General features: G+C 38.2%; 1 protein-coding gene across 7 annotated transcripts in view; it reads right to left on the bottom strand.

Annotated features, from left to right (window-relative positions):
• The window catches only part of LOC115215232 (focal adhesion kinase 1), a 234,954-nt gene that overhangs the window by 91,779 nt on the left and 128,042 nt on the right, over positions 1–15,133 (bottom strand). For all 7 annotated transcript variants that reach the window (XM_036505581.1, XM_036505579.1, XM_036505583.1 and 4 more), the window contains exons 4-6: positions 14,980–15,067; positions 1,897–1,976; positions 456–573 (exon numbers count right to left, since the gene is read on the bottom strand). In XM_036505581.1, coding sequence (XP_036361474.1) covers positions 456–573; positions 1,897–1,976; positions 14,980–15,067 — 286 coding nt within the window. The remainder of the gene's footprint in view (positions 1–455; positions 574–1,896; positions 1,977–14,979; positions 15,068–15,133) is intronic.

The raw sequence follows: 15,133 nt of genomic DNA, 5'->3' as shown, positions 1-15,133 counted from the left end.
TCATCATTCCTTTAAATGTGTTTATGGGGAGAAAAATACTGAAAAAAAAAATCAATACTTGCCAGAGTGACAAAGAAATGAGGAAGGTATCAGGCAGTCGTGGGATGTGCCAAAGCCAACAACTAAATTACCTTTAAGTCACATTCCCTACCCTGCTTTCCCATAATCGTATCAATTCTGCATGTAGACAAATTCACAAAAATTTTCTTAAACTCTCAAAAGATAAAGATGCTATAAGGGGTTATATGGGGTGTTTTTATATATTTACACATTTTTCATATCTCACTAACATTATACACACCTTACACATATTCAAGGTCTCATCACCATATATACATATACACCATGTCCCATCACATATACGTTACAGATTCCATGCCTTGTTACTATGTATCATGACACACACACCTTATACTTAATGCATTTATAAGAGTTAAGAAGCTTGGATTATTTACCTTTGTGGATTCAATAATATTCCGTGGTATAAATCGCCTAATTCCAACTTCCTTTTCTAGAAACTCAAAATTTGATTTCTTGTCTAGAGCAGCCTGGGGCATGTCTTTGAAAAAATGCCTGCAATATGACAATATTTAAATATATTTAGAAGCCATTCTTTTCATCATCATCATCATCACAATTTTAACACCTGTTTTTTCTTACTTGCAAAGAAAAATAGTTTATCAAAGCAGATTTTCTACAGCCAGATACTTTTCTTGTCAACAAACCTCCTTTGTATCCACTTGTTTAAATGTGTGTATATATCCATATCCATATATCATCATCATCATTTAGCATCCGCTTTCCATGCTAGCATGTGTTGGATGGTTCAACTGGGGTCTGGGAAGCCAGAAGGCTGCACCAGGCCCAGTCTGATCTGGCAGTGTTTCTACGGCTGGATGCCCTTCCTAATGCCAACCACTCCGTGAGTATAGTGGGTGCTTTTTACGTGCCAGACAGGGCTGGCAAACGGCCACAGCCGGATGGTGCTTTTTACGTGCCACCACCACAGGGGCCAGGCGAGGCTGGCAATGGCCACGATCAGATGGTGCTTTTTACGTGCCATATATATATATATATATATATATATATATATATATATATATATATATATATATTTAATTCATACTTGAAACTTAGTCCCTGGGTAGGCACTACAGCCGATAGGAGCGAAATAATGTCCAATAAAAATAACTGATTTTATTTGAATTGAATCTATAAAATCATTTATCCTGATGAAAAAAAAGAAGAGACATTTCATACATAACAACCTGTCATTTTTCAATGTATGCTTTTATTTACAAGAGTAGCTGTTGGGAGTGAGATTTGAAGGAGAATAGACAGCTGTTTCTGGTAGTTTGAGTGAGCACTTGTTTGAATATTTCTTTTTGCTTTTTTTTACAATAATGTAAAATTTGAGACTGAAAATTATACAAAACTGGTCATTTGAGCAGAAATGACATAATTCCAATAGATAAAGCAAAAATACTGCATGGCTCAGAGCAGCAGATTGGCCAATGTCCAGTAAATCACTCAGTTACTTTGGGCTTTGTAATAGAAGCATATCAAATGGAGACATGCATCATCATCATTTGGCGTCCGCTTTCCATGCTAGCATGGGTTGGACGGTTCAACTGGGGTCTGGGAAGCCAGAAGGCTGCACCAGGCCCAGTCAGATCTGGCAGTGTTTCTACAGCTGGATGCCCTTCCTAACGCCAACCACTCCGTGAGTGTAGTGGGTGCTTTTTACGTGCCACCCGCACAGGTGCCAGACAGAGCTGGCAAACGGCCACGAACGGATGGTGCTTTTACGTGCCACTGGCACGGGGGACAGGCGAGGCTGGCAACGGACACGAACGGATGGTGCTTTTAAGACGAAAAAATAGTTCGAGCTCTTACCTCATTTCAATACAACCAAGTCGAATAGCAACATCATGGTCAACATGTTCTGCCACATCGAGCATGTAGTCATTCCGAACCTGTAAAGTTAAAAAACAGATATTTTAAACAGTTCACTCAACCAACACAATCACTCTCTCTTTTACTTTTTCAGTCGTTTGACTGTGGCCATGCTGGAGCACCGCCTGTAGTCGAGCAAATCGACCCCAGGACTTATTCTTTAGAAGCCTAGTACTTATTCTATCGGTCTCTTTTGCCGAAACCACTAAGTGACGGGGACGTAAGCACACCAGCATCGGTTGTCAAGCGATGTTGGGGGGACAAACACAGACACACAAACAAATACACACATATAATACATATATACGACGGGCTTCTTTCAGTTTCCGTCTACCAAATCCACTCACAAGGCTTTGGTCGGCCTGAGGCTATAGTAGAAGACACTTACCCAAGGTGCCACGCAGTGGGACTGAACCCGGAACCATGTGGTTGGTAAGCAAGCTACTTACCACACAGCCACTCCTACGCCTATTGACTTTATTAACATAACACTAGATACTGATCAAAAAAATCAATTTGTTTGAGTCAACATAATGCAAAACAGTGACCAAGGGATCAACTGGCTCGAGTTAATATGATGCCCAGATACTGACCAAGAAATCAATTGGCTTGAGTCAACATATTGCCAATTACTGACTCGAGTCAACATGCTGTCAGACACTAACCAAGGGATCAATTGGCTTGAGTCAACACAAAACTAGACACCAACCAAGAAATCAATGATGTATATTTTATTATAGTAAATTGAAATTAATAAATATTAAACGGCTGTCAGCTAAGCCTTATGGTGTTTTAGTCTGTCCTGCCATGTTGGACATTGTCTTCCCTCCAGGATCAATAAAATATATACCTTTTCAATATTAGAGTAAGTTCAATTAATAACACCTTGTGGCTTTGTAACAGTTAGAAATTATTATAATTGTGTATGTTATCAAAAAACTGGGTCTTTGGATTTACTTATGCCTATATCTTTCCTTATTTTGTCCTAGTCCAGTAAGGTTAATTGAAGCTCTTGCTCAAGAGTACAACACAATGACTTGCCCAGATGAGGTTTGAACATATGACTGTGTGGTTGGTCAGTAGCTTACTTCCTTAACCTCACAGACATTGAGCTTAAAAGTATACTTTGAGTATACATCCAGTTCTTCAAATTAATTACATTTTTAACGCGCGGGCATGGCTGTGTGGTTAGGGAGCTTGCTTCCTAGCTATATGGTTTCGGGTTCAGTCCCACTGCGTGGCACTTTGGGTAGGTGTCTTCTGCTATAGCCCCGAGCCGACCGAAGCTTTGTGATTGAATTCGGCAGGTGGAAGTTACTGCCGTGTGTGTATATGTGCTTGTGCCTCTCCGAAAGAGAGAGAGAGATTCCTATTATCCTTTTTGTTTTCTAGATCTTTCCAAAACATGAAGAATTTTACAAGAAAAAGTATTTTCTAAGTTTTCTTGTAATTTATGTCATCATCATTGTTTTAATATTCACTTTTGCATGCTTGCAGGAGTTGGACAAAATTTGCTGAGGAGGACATTTTTACAGCCAGATGATGCTCCTGTTTCCAACCCTCACCTGTTTCAAAGTAAGGTAATATTTATCCTTGACTAGATATTATGAAGACAATAGGCATAGATGTAAATCCTAATGTTTTTTTTTTTGGAAACCCATCAAAAGTTGTGGTTAGGTCCAAATATCACCTCAAAACCAAAATTTCCACAAACTGAATGTGCTAACCCCACTGTACAAGCTCCTTGAAAGTTGATAACCCTCTGATATGGTGATAAAATCACATTTTAATATATATAATGCATAATTTTGAATGAAACTACATAAAAAACAACAACTTTAATTTACTAATAAGTATACTGATATAAAATAAGCTTATTCTAACTAATGAAATTTTTGCAAGATTGTGGAAATATAAGATGGCAGCCAAAATTCACTATTTAGATAGATCATGGTATATCAGATAGGCGACTTATTTTATGTCAATTCATATGTTTGTGTGGTCTAGAAGTTCAAATCTTTTATTTAAAATGTGTGACAGAATGTTATAAGCCAAAATGCTGAATTTATACACTTCACCAACCATCCTCATATAGAAAAACAAAAAAAAACAATAATGTACACCTATATGTTTCAGAAACAAGCAAATGGGACTTTGATAACAGTGGGTAATAAATTGTTTGGTAGAAGTTGGAAGGCACACGATCGGACAGATTTCATAGATCTAGACACTTTGCCTGCACCCTGTAACATTCAAGAGGCTGGTAAAAGTATTGAACTTCTGGCATTGGACAGAATTGTAAAAGAGATATGATTTGTGATAAAACGTCAGTCATGCTTATTCTGATGATGGACCTAAAAAGCAGGGAGCTGGATCTTTCTCTGTCCAGGGGTTGACTATTGATGGTCATTATGGACTTTTGCCAACTTTGCTTGTAGCATCAGAAGCAAGAAATAACCTAGCTGACTTAAAAGTGGCTGTACTTTCACTACAAGAAGCAGAAACTAATATCTTGCTTAAAACACTATTTGAAAAAAATTGATTTTGTTATCTGGGCCCAAACATCACAATGTTGGGGGTTGAAGAGATTGTAGCAGGAAATCTCGGCACAGAACACATACCTAAACATCTGTTTTGCAATTTGCACCCTTTACTTATGTTCGATCAAGTAATAACTAAACAGTGAAGTAACATTAAGAACGCAATTGGACAAGACTTGAGTTTTCTTATGAATGCAACATCGAGCTCACCCGGTGTCACTGAACAGGCTCTTGATTGCATAACAAGATTAATCAACCATGATTTTGATCACAAGTCATAGAACAAAGACAGTGAATTCGACAAGCACATTCAACCCTGGGTTAATAAATCTGTTGTCCTGAAGAATGAATGCTTTAACCACCTCACTTTGACTCGTTAGTTAGTTAGTTAGTTAGTTAATTTTTTGGCTCAAAAAGCAAAAAGCAAGGCCATGTAGGGGGACATGGAGTTATGTACAGGGTGGTGTTCATGCAAAGAGTTCAGGCCACTTGTGGTCAAGGGAGACTTTGAACCGAGCGGTTGTCGGCATCCTCACCATCTCGTCCGGCAGCTTATTCCACGGATCCGCAACCCGGACGGAGAAAGCCCCTCTCCTTCGATTGAGATGAAATCGTCGCAGATAGAGCTTTTCGGAATGACCCCGCAGCTGACGCTCTGGAGCAGGAGTGAAGAACAGCTCTTTCGAGAGGTTACACCTTCCGCTTATGCATTAACTTGTGCATTAACTTTGTACCACTTGGATGATGTGGCATTGTATTTGGTGAAATACGACCATGTTACTAACCAGCTGGCTTGTATCGTATGATGCTTCATAGATCTGGAGTTCCTCAAAGTCTTGTATTGCACTGGAGTGCTGATTGGACTGCATCCTGTTGAACCATTCTTTTTGCTCACCACTTCAACAAGCAAAACCTACTCAAAACTTGTACCTGCTTTCAAACAGCTTTATGATGGCCTTTCCACAGAGACAAAATTGCAGATAATCTTTGACTTCCCCTCATATATGATTCAAAGGTTGCAGCCTTGTGACACTGAGGATTATCTTAAGGGTTAAAGTGTCTGCGGGTAACTCAATCCCTTATAAATACCAAGTGTAGGTAGTTGTTACACTTATATGAAATAATTGGACAAGTAGTGACTCAGTCAGTGTAAACCAACAGAAATCCATCATATATAAATGTATGTTATGTACATGCCATAATAATAGATGTGAGGAGTGGAGGAAACCAAATACTAACATTATGACTACCATCCCCAGTTTCCCTGAAGTAGAACAAGTATATAAATAGTAGAGGTATGTGTGTAATAGAGATCTATTCTATCTATGATGTATAACTACATATGTAATATATACTGTATGTAGTAGAGTTATTTGTGTATGTACATATATGCAGTAGAGATGTGTATGTATCTTTTATCTTTCACTTGTTTGTTGTGGGACTGCAGGAATGCTAAGGAACTGCCTCGAAAAGTTTACTCAAATTCATTCTAGTACTAATTTTTTTTTTAAAGCTTGGTACTAATTCCATTGGTCTCTTCTGCCAAACTGCTAAGTTATGGGTATGTAAACAAACTAAACTAATGCAGTAGAGCTACTTGGATGTATATAATTGGATATGTTTGCATTTTTATATGTAAAAGACATATATATTATTAGATTTATGTATGTTTATATATGTGTAGCAGAGCTATGTTTGTGCACACATGTAAATGTAATGGAGTTATACATGTGTAGTTTCGCTACATATTCATACTTATATACATTTGTGCATACATGTAGGTAATGTGGTAGAATTTTATAGGTATGATTTATCTATGTAAGCCACTATCCCCGAAATACTGGGAAAATAAATAATGATCAAATCAGAGATGCGAGTAGGAGAAGAGAGGTTAAAGTAAGTGGAGGGGGACTACACCTGTATACCCATATTATTGATTGAGCAATTTTTACACCTTGATGTGTATGTGTGCATTTCTGAGAGTGAGTGACTGTGAGTATGGATACATTTTTGTTTGTCTTCTCTACAAAAATACCAACCCGCTCCCACTATTTTATCAACAGGCAACTCCAGGTATATTATACTTTTGTAATGTTATATCTATTTGGCAATCAAATAAATTATCTGTCTATCTGACTTATTCAGATTGCCTGTACAATCAGTGTGTGATAATGGAGAAGTGTGTTTGAGAGAGAGAGAGAGAAAGAGATGCTGAATATTTCAAATTCATTTTCCCATGCTAGTATGAAATAGCGAGGTCCCATAGCAGTTTGTCATAGTAATCATTTGTCATCTGACACACAAACAGTAGAATAAAAAAAGGTCATCAATTCTTGCAGCTGTGCAAGTCATGTTTTGTGACATAGATTTTACAGTTGGATGCACTTCTTAATACGAACCCCTTTGCAACATGAAGCGTGTGTATTTCATCATTACATCAGTACCAGTTGTCGGTAGCAAGTGCCTGCTGCAGTTTTATTAGTCTTACTACTCTTATTGACAAGTTGCTTTTACTGAAGCTTACAGAGTTCAAGTCTCCTTCATAAAACGAGGGCATAACCCTTTTTGAATACTGCAAGCCTAATGCCCAGTTCGAAGTGTAACAGAGGACCTTAATGAGGCAAGTGGTCTCTACATCTGATGCTGTCTGATGGCAACTATTGAACTTGAGGCAACCACAATTCCATACCAAGATAATAGAAAAGCCCATGCAGGAGCTGCTTTATGGCCCTGGTGCTGTGCTTGTTAAACAGAAGTTGCTGAATTCTTTGTCACTGTGAAGACAGAAGTTTCTCACCAGCCCACAGCTCCCCTTACATTACCATCAGTGAAACAGAGCTGAAGACAGTGCACCAGTTGAGCTACCTGAGGAGCATCATCTCGTTAGATGCAGGTGCAAGATCAACAAAGTTATTAATAAGAGATTGGCAAAAGCAAAGAGCAGTTGACTGTACTAGAAGGGTCTGGAACTGCAAGTAACTGAAGAATTGTACAAAGATCATTGTGTATAAAGCCTGTATACTGATCACCCTCCTATAAGGCTCTAAGTCGTAAGTTACCCAATTGCCAAATCTGGCTCCTAGATCACTTCCATAATCACTGTTTTTGTACCAAGTAACTTTGCTATCAATATTAAAGTCATTAAAGCAGGTGTAAGTCACCAGAATGATGGTCATATTGATGAAGTTGAAGCTGTACTGGGCAGAGCACATGTCCAGTAAGGAGGATCACTGCCTGTTTAAGATTGTGTTCTATGGAAAACTCCCTACTGGTCACTGTAACAGAGAGGCACCAAAGAAAAGAAAGAAAGATATAAGAACTCTCTGAAGAAATCTCTTGGTAACAATCACATTGGTCATTTCTAGTGATCTACTTCAACTTCCACTTCAAAGCCTGGAGAGACACCATTCACCAGTTATTCTCAACTGAGAATGCATGCCAGCATGACCTTGATGGAAAGAGACGTTTGAGGAAAAGCAATAACACAGTAGTACCAAACCCAGAAGAGAATCTTCCTTGCAGACAGGCCTGCCTGTCTTGTATTGGAGTCCACAGCACCTCAATGAGCCTGCAATCAATGTGGACAACCCTCATCAAGAATTTCCCTTCATTCACAAAACCAAGCCATCATTGTGATGAGAGGTTTATTCAGAGCTCTCAACATTCTAGATGGACCAGCCACCTTCCTTAGACCTTAGAAGGTTTTTCCATGACTGTAGGGGGATAGAATCAACTACCAAGGGGACTCATAGTAGTGTCTAAAGCTGTTGAGAATAACAGTTGCTACTGTGATGCAAGAATGGGGAACTTAACCCTTTAGTGTTTGCATTATTCTGTCAAAATTAATGTTTCTTCATCTGCATTGTTTTGAATTAATCATGCATTATCTTGTAGCTATGAGATTTTGATAAGGTAGTTGTTAATTTTTTAAAACAATATTGTAGAGTTGGTGTGGGAGACCAGATCTGGCCAGTTTGAACATAAAACAGGTAGAATATTTTTGGCCGGATATGGCCTGTTTAAATGCTAAAGGGTTAATTACAACTATCACATGGAAGCTTACGGCGGCATCTTTCTTGGGTGCTATCCACTTCCATCTATCACTTTATTTTTTAATGATTAATATCATCCTAGAAAGGGTGCATTTTCTTCAAATTGTGGAGTTCACGTGCCCCTGCTATTACATCAGAACCCTTATATACTGCTTATCTTCCCTATAGCTGAGAAGCAAAGCCTCTTCACAATGCAGTGAAAGAGTTTAGTTACCATGGAAGCTCCCTAAGGTTGTTGGGAATAAAAGATTGTTTCTGCAATGTAGACAGAGGAGAGGAGGTTTAGAGCAGCAGTCTGAAGCAGCTGGGAAAGAGGCTTGTTTCCATGATGTAAGTGGAGGGGAAGCCTACCTACCAAAGGAACTTATTGTGATAGGCTATAGCCAGCCAAGCACAAGTTTGTTGATGTTTTTGTTTTAGATCAGAGGCATGGCTGAGATGGCAGTTATTCCAAATATTATGTAATTAAATACATTAGGCTCATAAACTTAATAATGACTCAATAGGGTAGAATATAGCCATAATAATAATATAAGTTGACTGTGTTGTTCAAAAGTTGTGCCTCCAGACCACTGAGTCATAGCCATTAGTGTTTTTGTGTGTGTGTGTGTGTATTTTTATGTGTCATCATTCACTCACCTATGTAGCCATCTACCTACCTACCAAGCAAAACCAGGAATCCTGGATCTTGAATTATTCAATAATACTTTTTGCTAGTCTATTTTGTCCCTCTGTCTTATCTCATGGTATGATATGAACATTTAACGTGGTTTTTAAAGTCAGGGTTTTGACTGCTATTTCGGCATGGTGGTGTCTCTCAGACACCCTTATTTTTAGTTGTACCTACCTATTTGTGTATCTATCTACAAACATGTGTGTTTGTTTATCTACTTACCTACATCTATTTATCTTTCTATTACATCGTATAAAAGTCAAAGACACGAATGCCGTACCTCTCCCCAGTGTAAAATGCTGTGTAGGAAATCAATTATATTTAATGAACTGGGATGTGTTGGTGAACTAGTTTACAGCTATTCTGTTGGTCTGGTACAGGGTGTGTTTATATGTGAGAAACTGTGTCTGTGAGAGAACGAGAGACAGTACAAACATATGCCTAAGCGCATGAATGAATTAACCCTTTCGTTACTGCATTTATTTTGAGATGTTCTGTGTTTTTCAATTACTTTAAATATAACAAAGAATTTAGTAAAATAACTCAGTTTTCATTCAGCTAGTGTTAGGAACATAAATTGTGACTACGGTTTGGTGGAAGATTTTAATTCAAAACTTATGAAAACAAGGCATTTGTACTCAGAGTCAGAGGAAGTTTCAGGCAGGTTGGTAACAAAAGGGTTAAAGTGTATACATGACAGAGTGTGTATGTGCGCGTGCACACACACACACACAGGGATAAAGTATATGTGTGTGTGTGTGTGTGTATGGTCAAGTTGTGTAAGGGAAAATATGTATATGAGGAAGTGTAAGCATGTTGACCATGTGCAAACGGAAGCATGAATGAATGGATGAGAAATGTGTTCGTGTGTGTGTGTGTGTGTAAGTGCGTGCATGTCTGCACTCAAATACATGTGTACAAATATAAGTGTGCGTACATTGTTACTAACAAAGGACGATGTGACCAGATCCACTTGCAACCACTATCAGCTGGAAGGCATACGGAAACAAAACACACATCGCAGGACTTAATCATTAAACCAACCAGCTGATATTTTAGTGAGTCACACCTGCTCTTGTGTACTTATTCCCCACCCCCAAAACAAGGAGAGAGAGAAAAGCAGCAGTAGTAATACTCATGGCAGTAATATATCCATGCACAGTCATACATACATACAATATATATTACACAATACACACGCGTACACACACACACAAACGAAGGGGGATAACTGAGTCAGACCTCTGTAAGGCTTTCTTTCTGTAAATGACTCACCCAGGAAAAAACTTTTAGTCATACATGTAACCCCTTCTTCCTCATGCCCTACTCGCCAATCCTACAAGATATCTTGTGTAATAAATCACTAAACTACCTGCCCTGCCCTTCCCCGACAAACACTGTTGGCTGTCAGTCAATTTCTCTCACTCAGGCTCAGGATGGTGTCAAAAATATTTGATGAGTAACAAAAAAACAATCAAAATTGGGGTTAAGTTTCCCACGAGAAGTGTTATATAATAATTTCAAGCAAAATCCTTAGTTGGAGATTCACTTTTCTAATTCTCATTCAAGGAGAATACAGGGCCTCATTATCTCTGCACTCTCTTTCCAGACTGGCGGGGTCAATGTATTTGATATTCAGTTCAAACAGCCGCAGGTTGTTACATTTCAGTCCTAGATTGGACCTGACTGAGCAGCTCTGTTATTTAAGTTGTTACAGCCATAAAAATCCCATCCTTTTATGACAAGAATAATGTATCCAAGATTAAATTATCCAATGAATCCACTTCTTTATCAAGAGAATAGGAGAGAAATTTAGCTGTTATTTTTAGTAAGTCAAGTATCTACCAAGAAGCTTCAAGTAATAAATATGTGATGGTGATATTTGCAATGCTTTGAAGCTTTAGATAAAAATATTTGGTAAAGTGTATGGCACAGAGGTTTTGTGAGGGTGGTAACAGGGTAAGAAGCAGATTGGTCAAGTGAGCTTATCTGGTGGACACTAGTTCTAATTGTTTTTAGTAGTAGTAGTAGTAGTAGTAGAAGAGGAGGTTAGTGGATGATACTCTCTGGTCTACTAGTTGTAGTGTGTTGTTGCATAGAGATTCCTGACAGCCTTTGATTCACTATGGTGAAATAGGGAGAATTGTGGTAGTTGTAGTAGAAACAGAGAGAGAGGTTAGTTGTTGGTGGGCTGATGGGAGAGTGAAGGCTTACTAATTATTCAGATGGCTTTCCTTCAGAGAAGTAGGTACCATTGTTACATTCGAAAGTTGAAATGGTGAGATGATGCACCAAGTCAGTGAGCTGTTGAGGGAAGGTTTGGTAATCAACCATATGAAGAGCTATCCAAAAACAAATTATCTTCTTTCTTTGTGATGAATATACCCTAAATGTTGCTTTTATTTATTCCTTAACCCTTTAGTGTTCAGATTACTCTGTTAAATGTAATACTTTTTCACTCAAATTGTTTTGAATAAATCATGCATTATCTTAGAGCTTTGAGGTTTCAATGATGTGATTGTTTATTTTTAGAATGACATTGTAGGGTAGGTGTGAGAGGCTAGATATTGTCAGTTTGAATATAAAACATGTGGAATTTCTGGGCCTGATATGGTCGGTTTAAACACTAAAGGGTTAAATGTTGACTGTAGTAGATAAAAACAACTGGTCATTTCAAATTCTAGTGAGCCAATGATTGTGAGGTTAGGATACTGAACTACTGTTACGACAGAGTCATAAGTTTAAAGCTTACCACAAGAATCATTGCATTGTGTTTTTTTGATATTCAGGCTATCAAAGGTGGCAAACTGGCAGAATCGTTAACACGCCGGCCAAAATGCTAAGCAGCATTTCAATCTGGCACTACATTCTGAGCTCAAATTCCACCAAAGTTTATTTTGCTTTCCATCCTTTTGGTGCGGTTGATAAAATAAGTACCAGTTGAGCACTGGGGTTGATTTAATTGACTTGGCTCCTGTCACAAAACTGCTGTCATTGTGCCAAAATTTGAAACTAATATTCGGGCTATCTAGGAGAATCAGCCCGCAAAGTTCATGGAAACTGCCCATTTTCCCATTACTACCTTACAGAGGGAAAAAGATGGGGAAATGGACACAAAAATGGTTTTAATAATCATCTTAATGTCCCCTTTTTCATGCTCACATGGGTTAGATGGTATTTGTTGAGGTAGATTTTCTACAATGGGATATCCTTCCTGTCACCAACCCTCCTGTTTCTGACCATAACATTTCCCCCAAGACCAGACATGTTTTCATGGAAGACTGGAAACAGAAGACAACACTTGCATGAAAGTGACACTTGTTTATAATCATTATGCGATGTCAAGGCAAGGAGACAAACACTTTCAGCTTCTGTCTACCAAATCCACTCACAAGGATTTGGTCTTTGCAAAGTTTGATTATATGCACAGATATGATTTAACTCTTATCTATGTCTACTGGGCAATATATCAACACTTTAATGTAAGAACAGTTAAGAAGGGATAATTATAATGATGTACCCAACGAAGTACAGGACAACGACCTGGTCACAATCATCTCTCCAACAAAGCGATGAATGTAATCCATATAGAAATAATTGTCAAGAACAGGAATGAAAATCTCCATAGTCTGATAGACATTTCAATTCCTTCTGACCAAAACATCATTTAGAAGTAAGTTGAGAAACAATCAAAATACAAGCATTATGAGAACTACCCACTTCAATGAAACCAAGTTCTGAAAGTGATGTGTATTCCACTTAAATCATCATCATCATCGTTTAACGTCCGTTTTCCATGCTAGCATGGGTTGGACGGTTCAACTGGGGTCTGGGAAGCCAGAAGGTCCGCCAGGCCCAGTCTGATCTGGCAGTGTTTCTACGGCTGGATGCCCTTCCTAATGCCAACCACTCCGTGAGTGTAGTGGGTGCTTTTTACGTGCCACCTGCACAACACGCAATACAATTTAAATTAGTGTGCAGAAATGGAACAGTCCAGATGGAGCTGTGCACATACTGTTTACCACGGCTTTTACATTAGATTATCTGCTAATTAGTTAGCATTAAGTATCTATATGAAGTTTGGCTGTATGTAATGTTTGTTTTCTCGAACAGCTGCTTCTACTGAGTACTGCTGTTGGTTTATTTATTATAAAGGACTATAGCTTCAACTGTGTACTGCTTTTTGATTCACTGTAAGGTTTGTTGTTGTTGTTATTATTACTGTTTAACTATTGTTATCACGTTTGTTGATTCCTCGTAAGGAAAACGTTGTTGTGTTGCATTTGTTAAATAATTGTAAACCGTAACCCTCCCCTTTGGGAGAAGGAGCTTTGGTTATTGTTTAAAAATTGAATTGTGTCCCTGTTTAGGGAAATTGACAATATTTTCACCATTTATACGAAAGCATCTTTGTTAAAATGCCTTCGATAGAAGGAAGTCCAAAAATGAATTTCGCTGCAGCCGTTGGCAGGCGCGAACTCATTAAAATTAAAATGGAAGAAATACAAACCTATTTCAGAATGATCACCGACAAAGACGGTGAATCTAGGATTACACCACCAAACGAAATAAAAAATTAAATTAAAGAAAAGACTATTGTCTATAAAGTATACAATGTAGAGAAAAAAAAAAAGATTTGAACACCTGGAGGAAAGCACCATCGAAAAGTGTCTTGGTGCGACTATGAAAGATATCTAACCAGAGGCGGTAAATTCGCCACAATAGAAGCAAGTTTTGAGTCAACGGAGCGGACAAGGGAGTACTCGACTCGAACCTTGCAAAGTGGAAATATTTTATTTTTACCTTTATATCTGGGACGTAGGACATCCCGGATACAAATTTAAAATGTTCCCCCAGAAGTAGATGTAGGCTGGATTGTAGCCACACTTCTATACAAGAGGGAGGACAAGATACGATTGATCGAAATTGCAAGAGATGGGCCTACAATTCCAGTCTGTTATATATTTTGAGTATTGTTATCACTAGCGATATCAAGATATAACTTTGTATTTTGTATTTTATGTGTAGATGTATATATAAGGATGTGCATGTAATATGTACACATATATATACACATATATACATGCACTAGCACTATGACCCGGCAACGACGGGTCATAATGCGAGTACTCTATAAAGTGGTCAGTGTTAAGCAAGGCATCATTACCAAAATATAACTTCTGAGCAAGATATGGTCTTCTGATTCCCAGCCTATACCTGCACGGAAAGCAGGTGTGAAAATAGGTGCAGGTATGTGTAGTATATAGGAGATTTAGATAGTGTACTATGAGGTATACAATGCACCTAGCTGTAGGTTGGTGTACTATTGTATACCTAGATGTCAGGTGTACTGTGAGATATGTAGTACATTTAGTTGAAAGTAGTGAACTATGAAACCTGGTTCTATGAAAGATAGTGCATCCAGCTGCAGGTAGCTGTATTATGAGGCATATAGTATTCGTAACTATATGTAGCTGTATTATGTAAGACATAATACTGTTGTAAAGTGTAAGAACAGAAATAACCCTGTAACCATAAAGAGCCAAGTCTAATTCTTCCCGAGAGAACAAAAAAGAGCTTGTCATGATTATCAGGACTCTTAATCAAGATTCAGATTGATTTTCCATTGATTTAGAGCTACAGAAAAACCAGAGATAACAGCTAAACCTGTACTTTCTCATAATTTGGAAGAAGTGATATTATATGGCAAGCATGACATCACAGTGCAGTGATTGGAAAGAGTAGAGGAGTAACATACCTGATCATAGAGGTAGTCAAATGTCACTTTATCCTTCTGCTGGAGAGTTTTGTAGGAATCAGGCATATAACGTACCCGGAGTTCAAACCTGCATAATGTAAACAAAAATAAAAGTTAACATATGAGACAGACAGAGAGAAAGAGCACCATGTTA

The sequence above is a fragment of the Octopus sinensis genome, linkage group LG8, assembly GCF_006345805.1.
Source record: "Octopus sinensis linkage group LG8, ASM634580v1, whole genome shotgun sequence".
NCBI lineage: Eukaryota > Metazoa > Mollusca > Cephalopoda > Octopoda > Octopodidae > Octopus > Octopus sinensis.
This window is presented reverse-complemented; position numbering and strand designations above follow the sequence as displayed.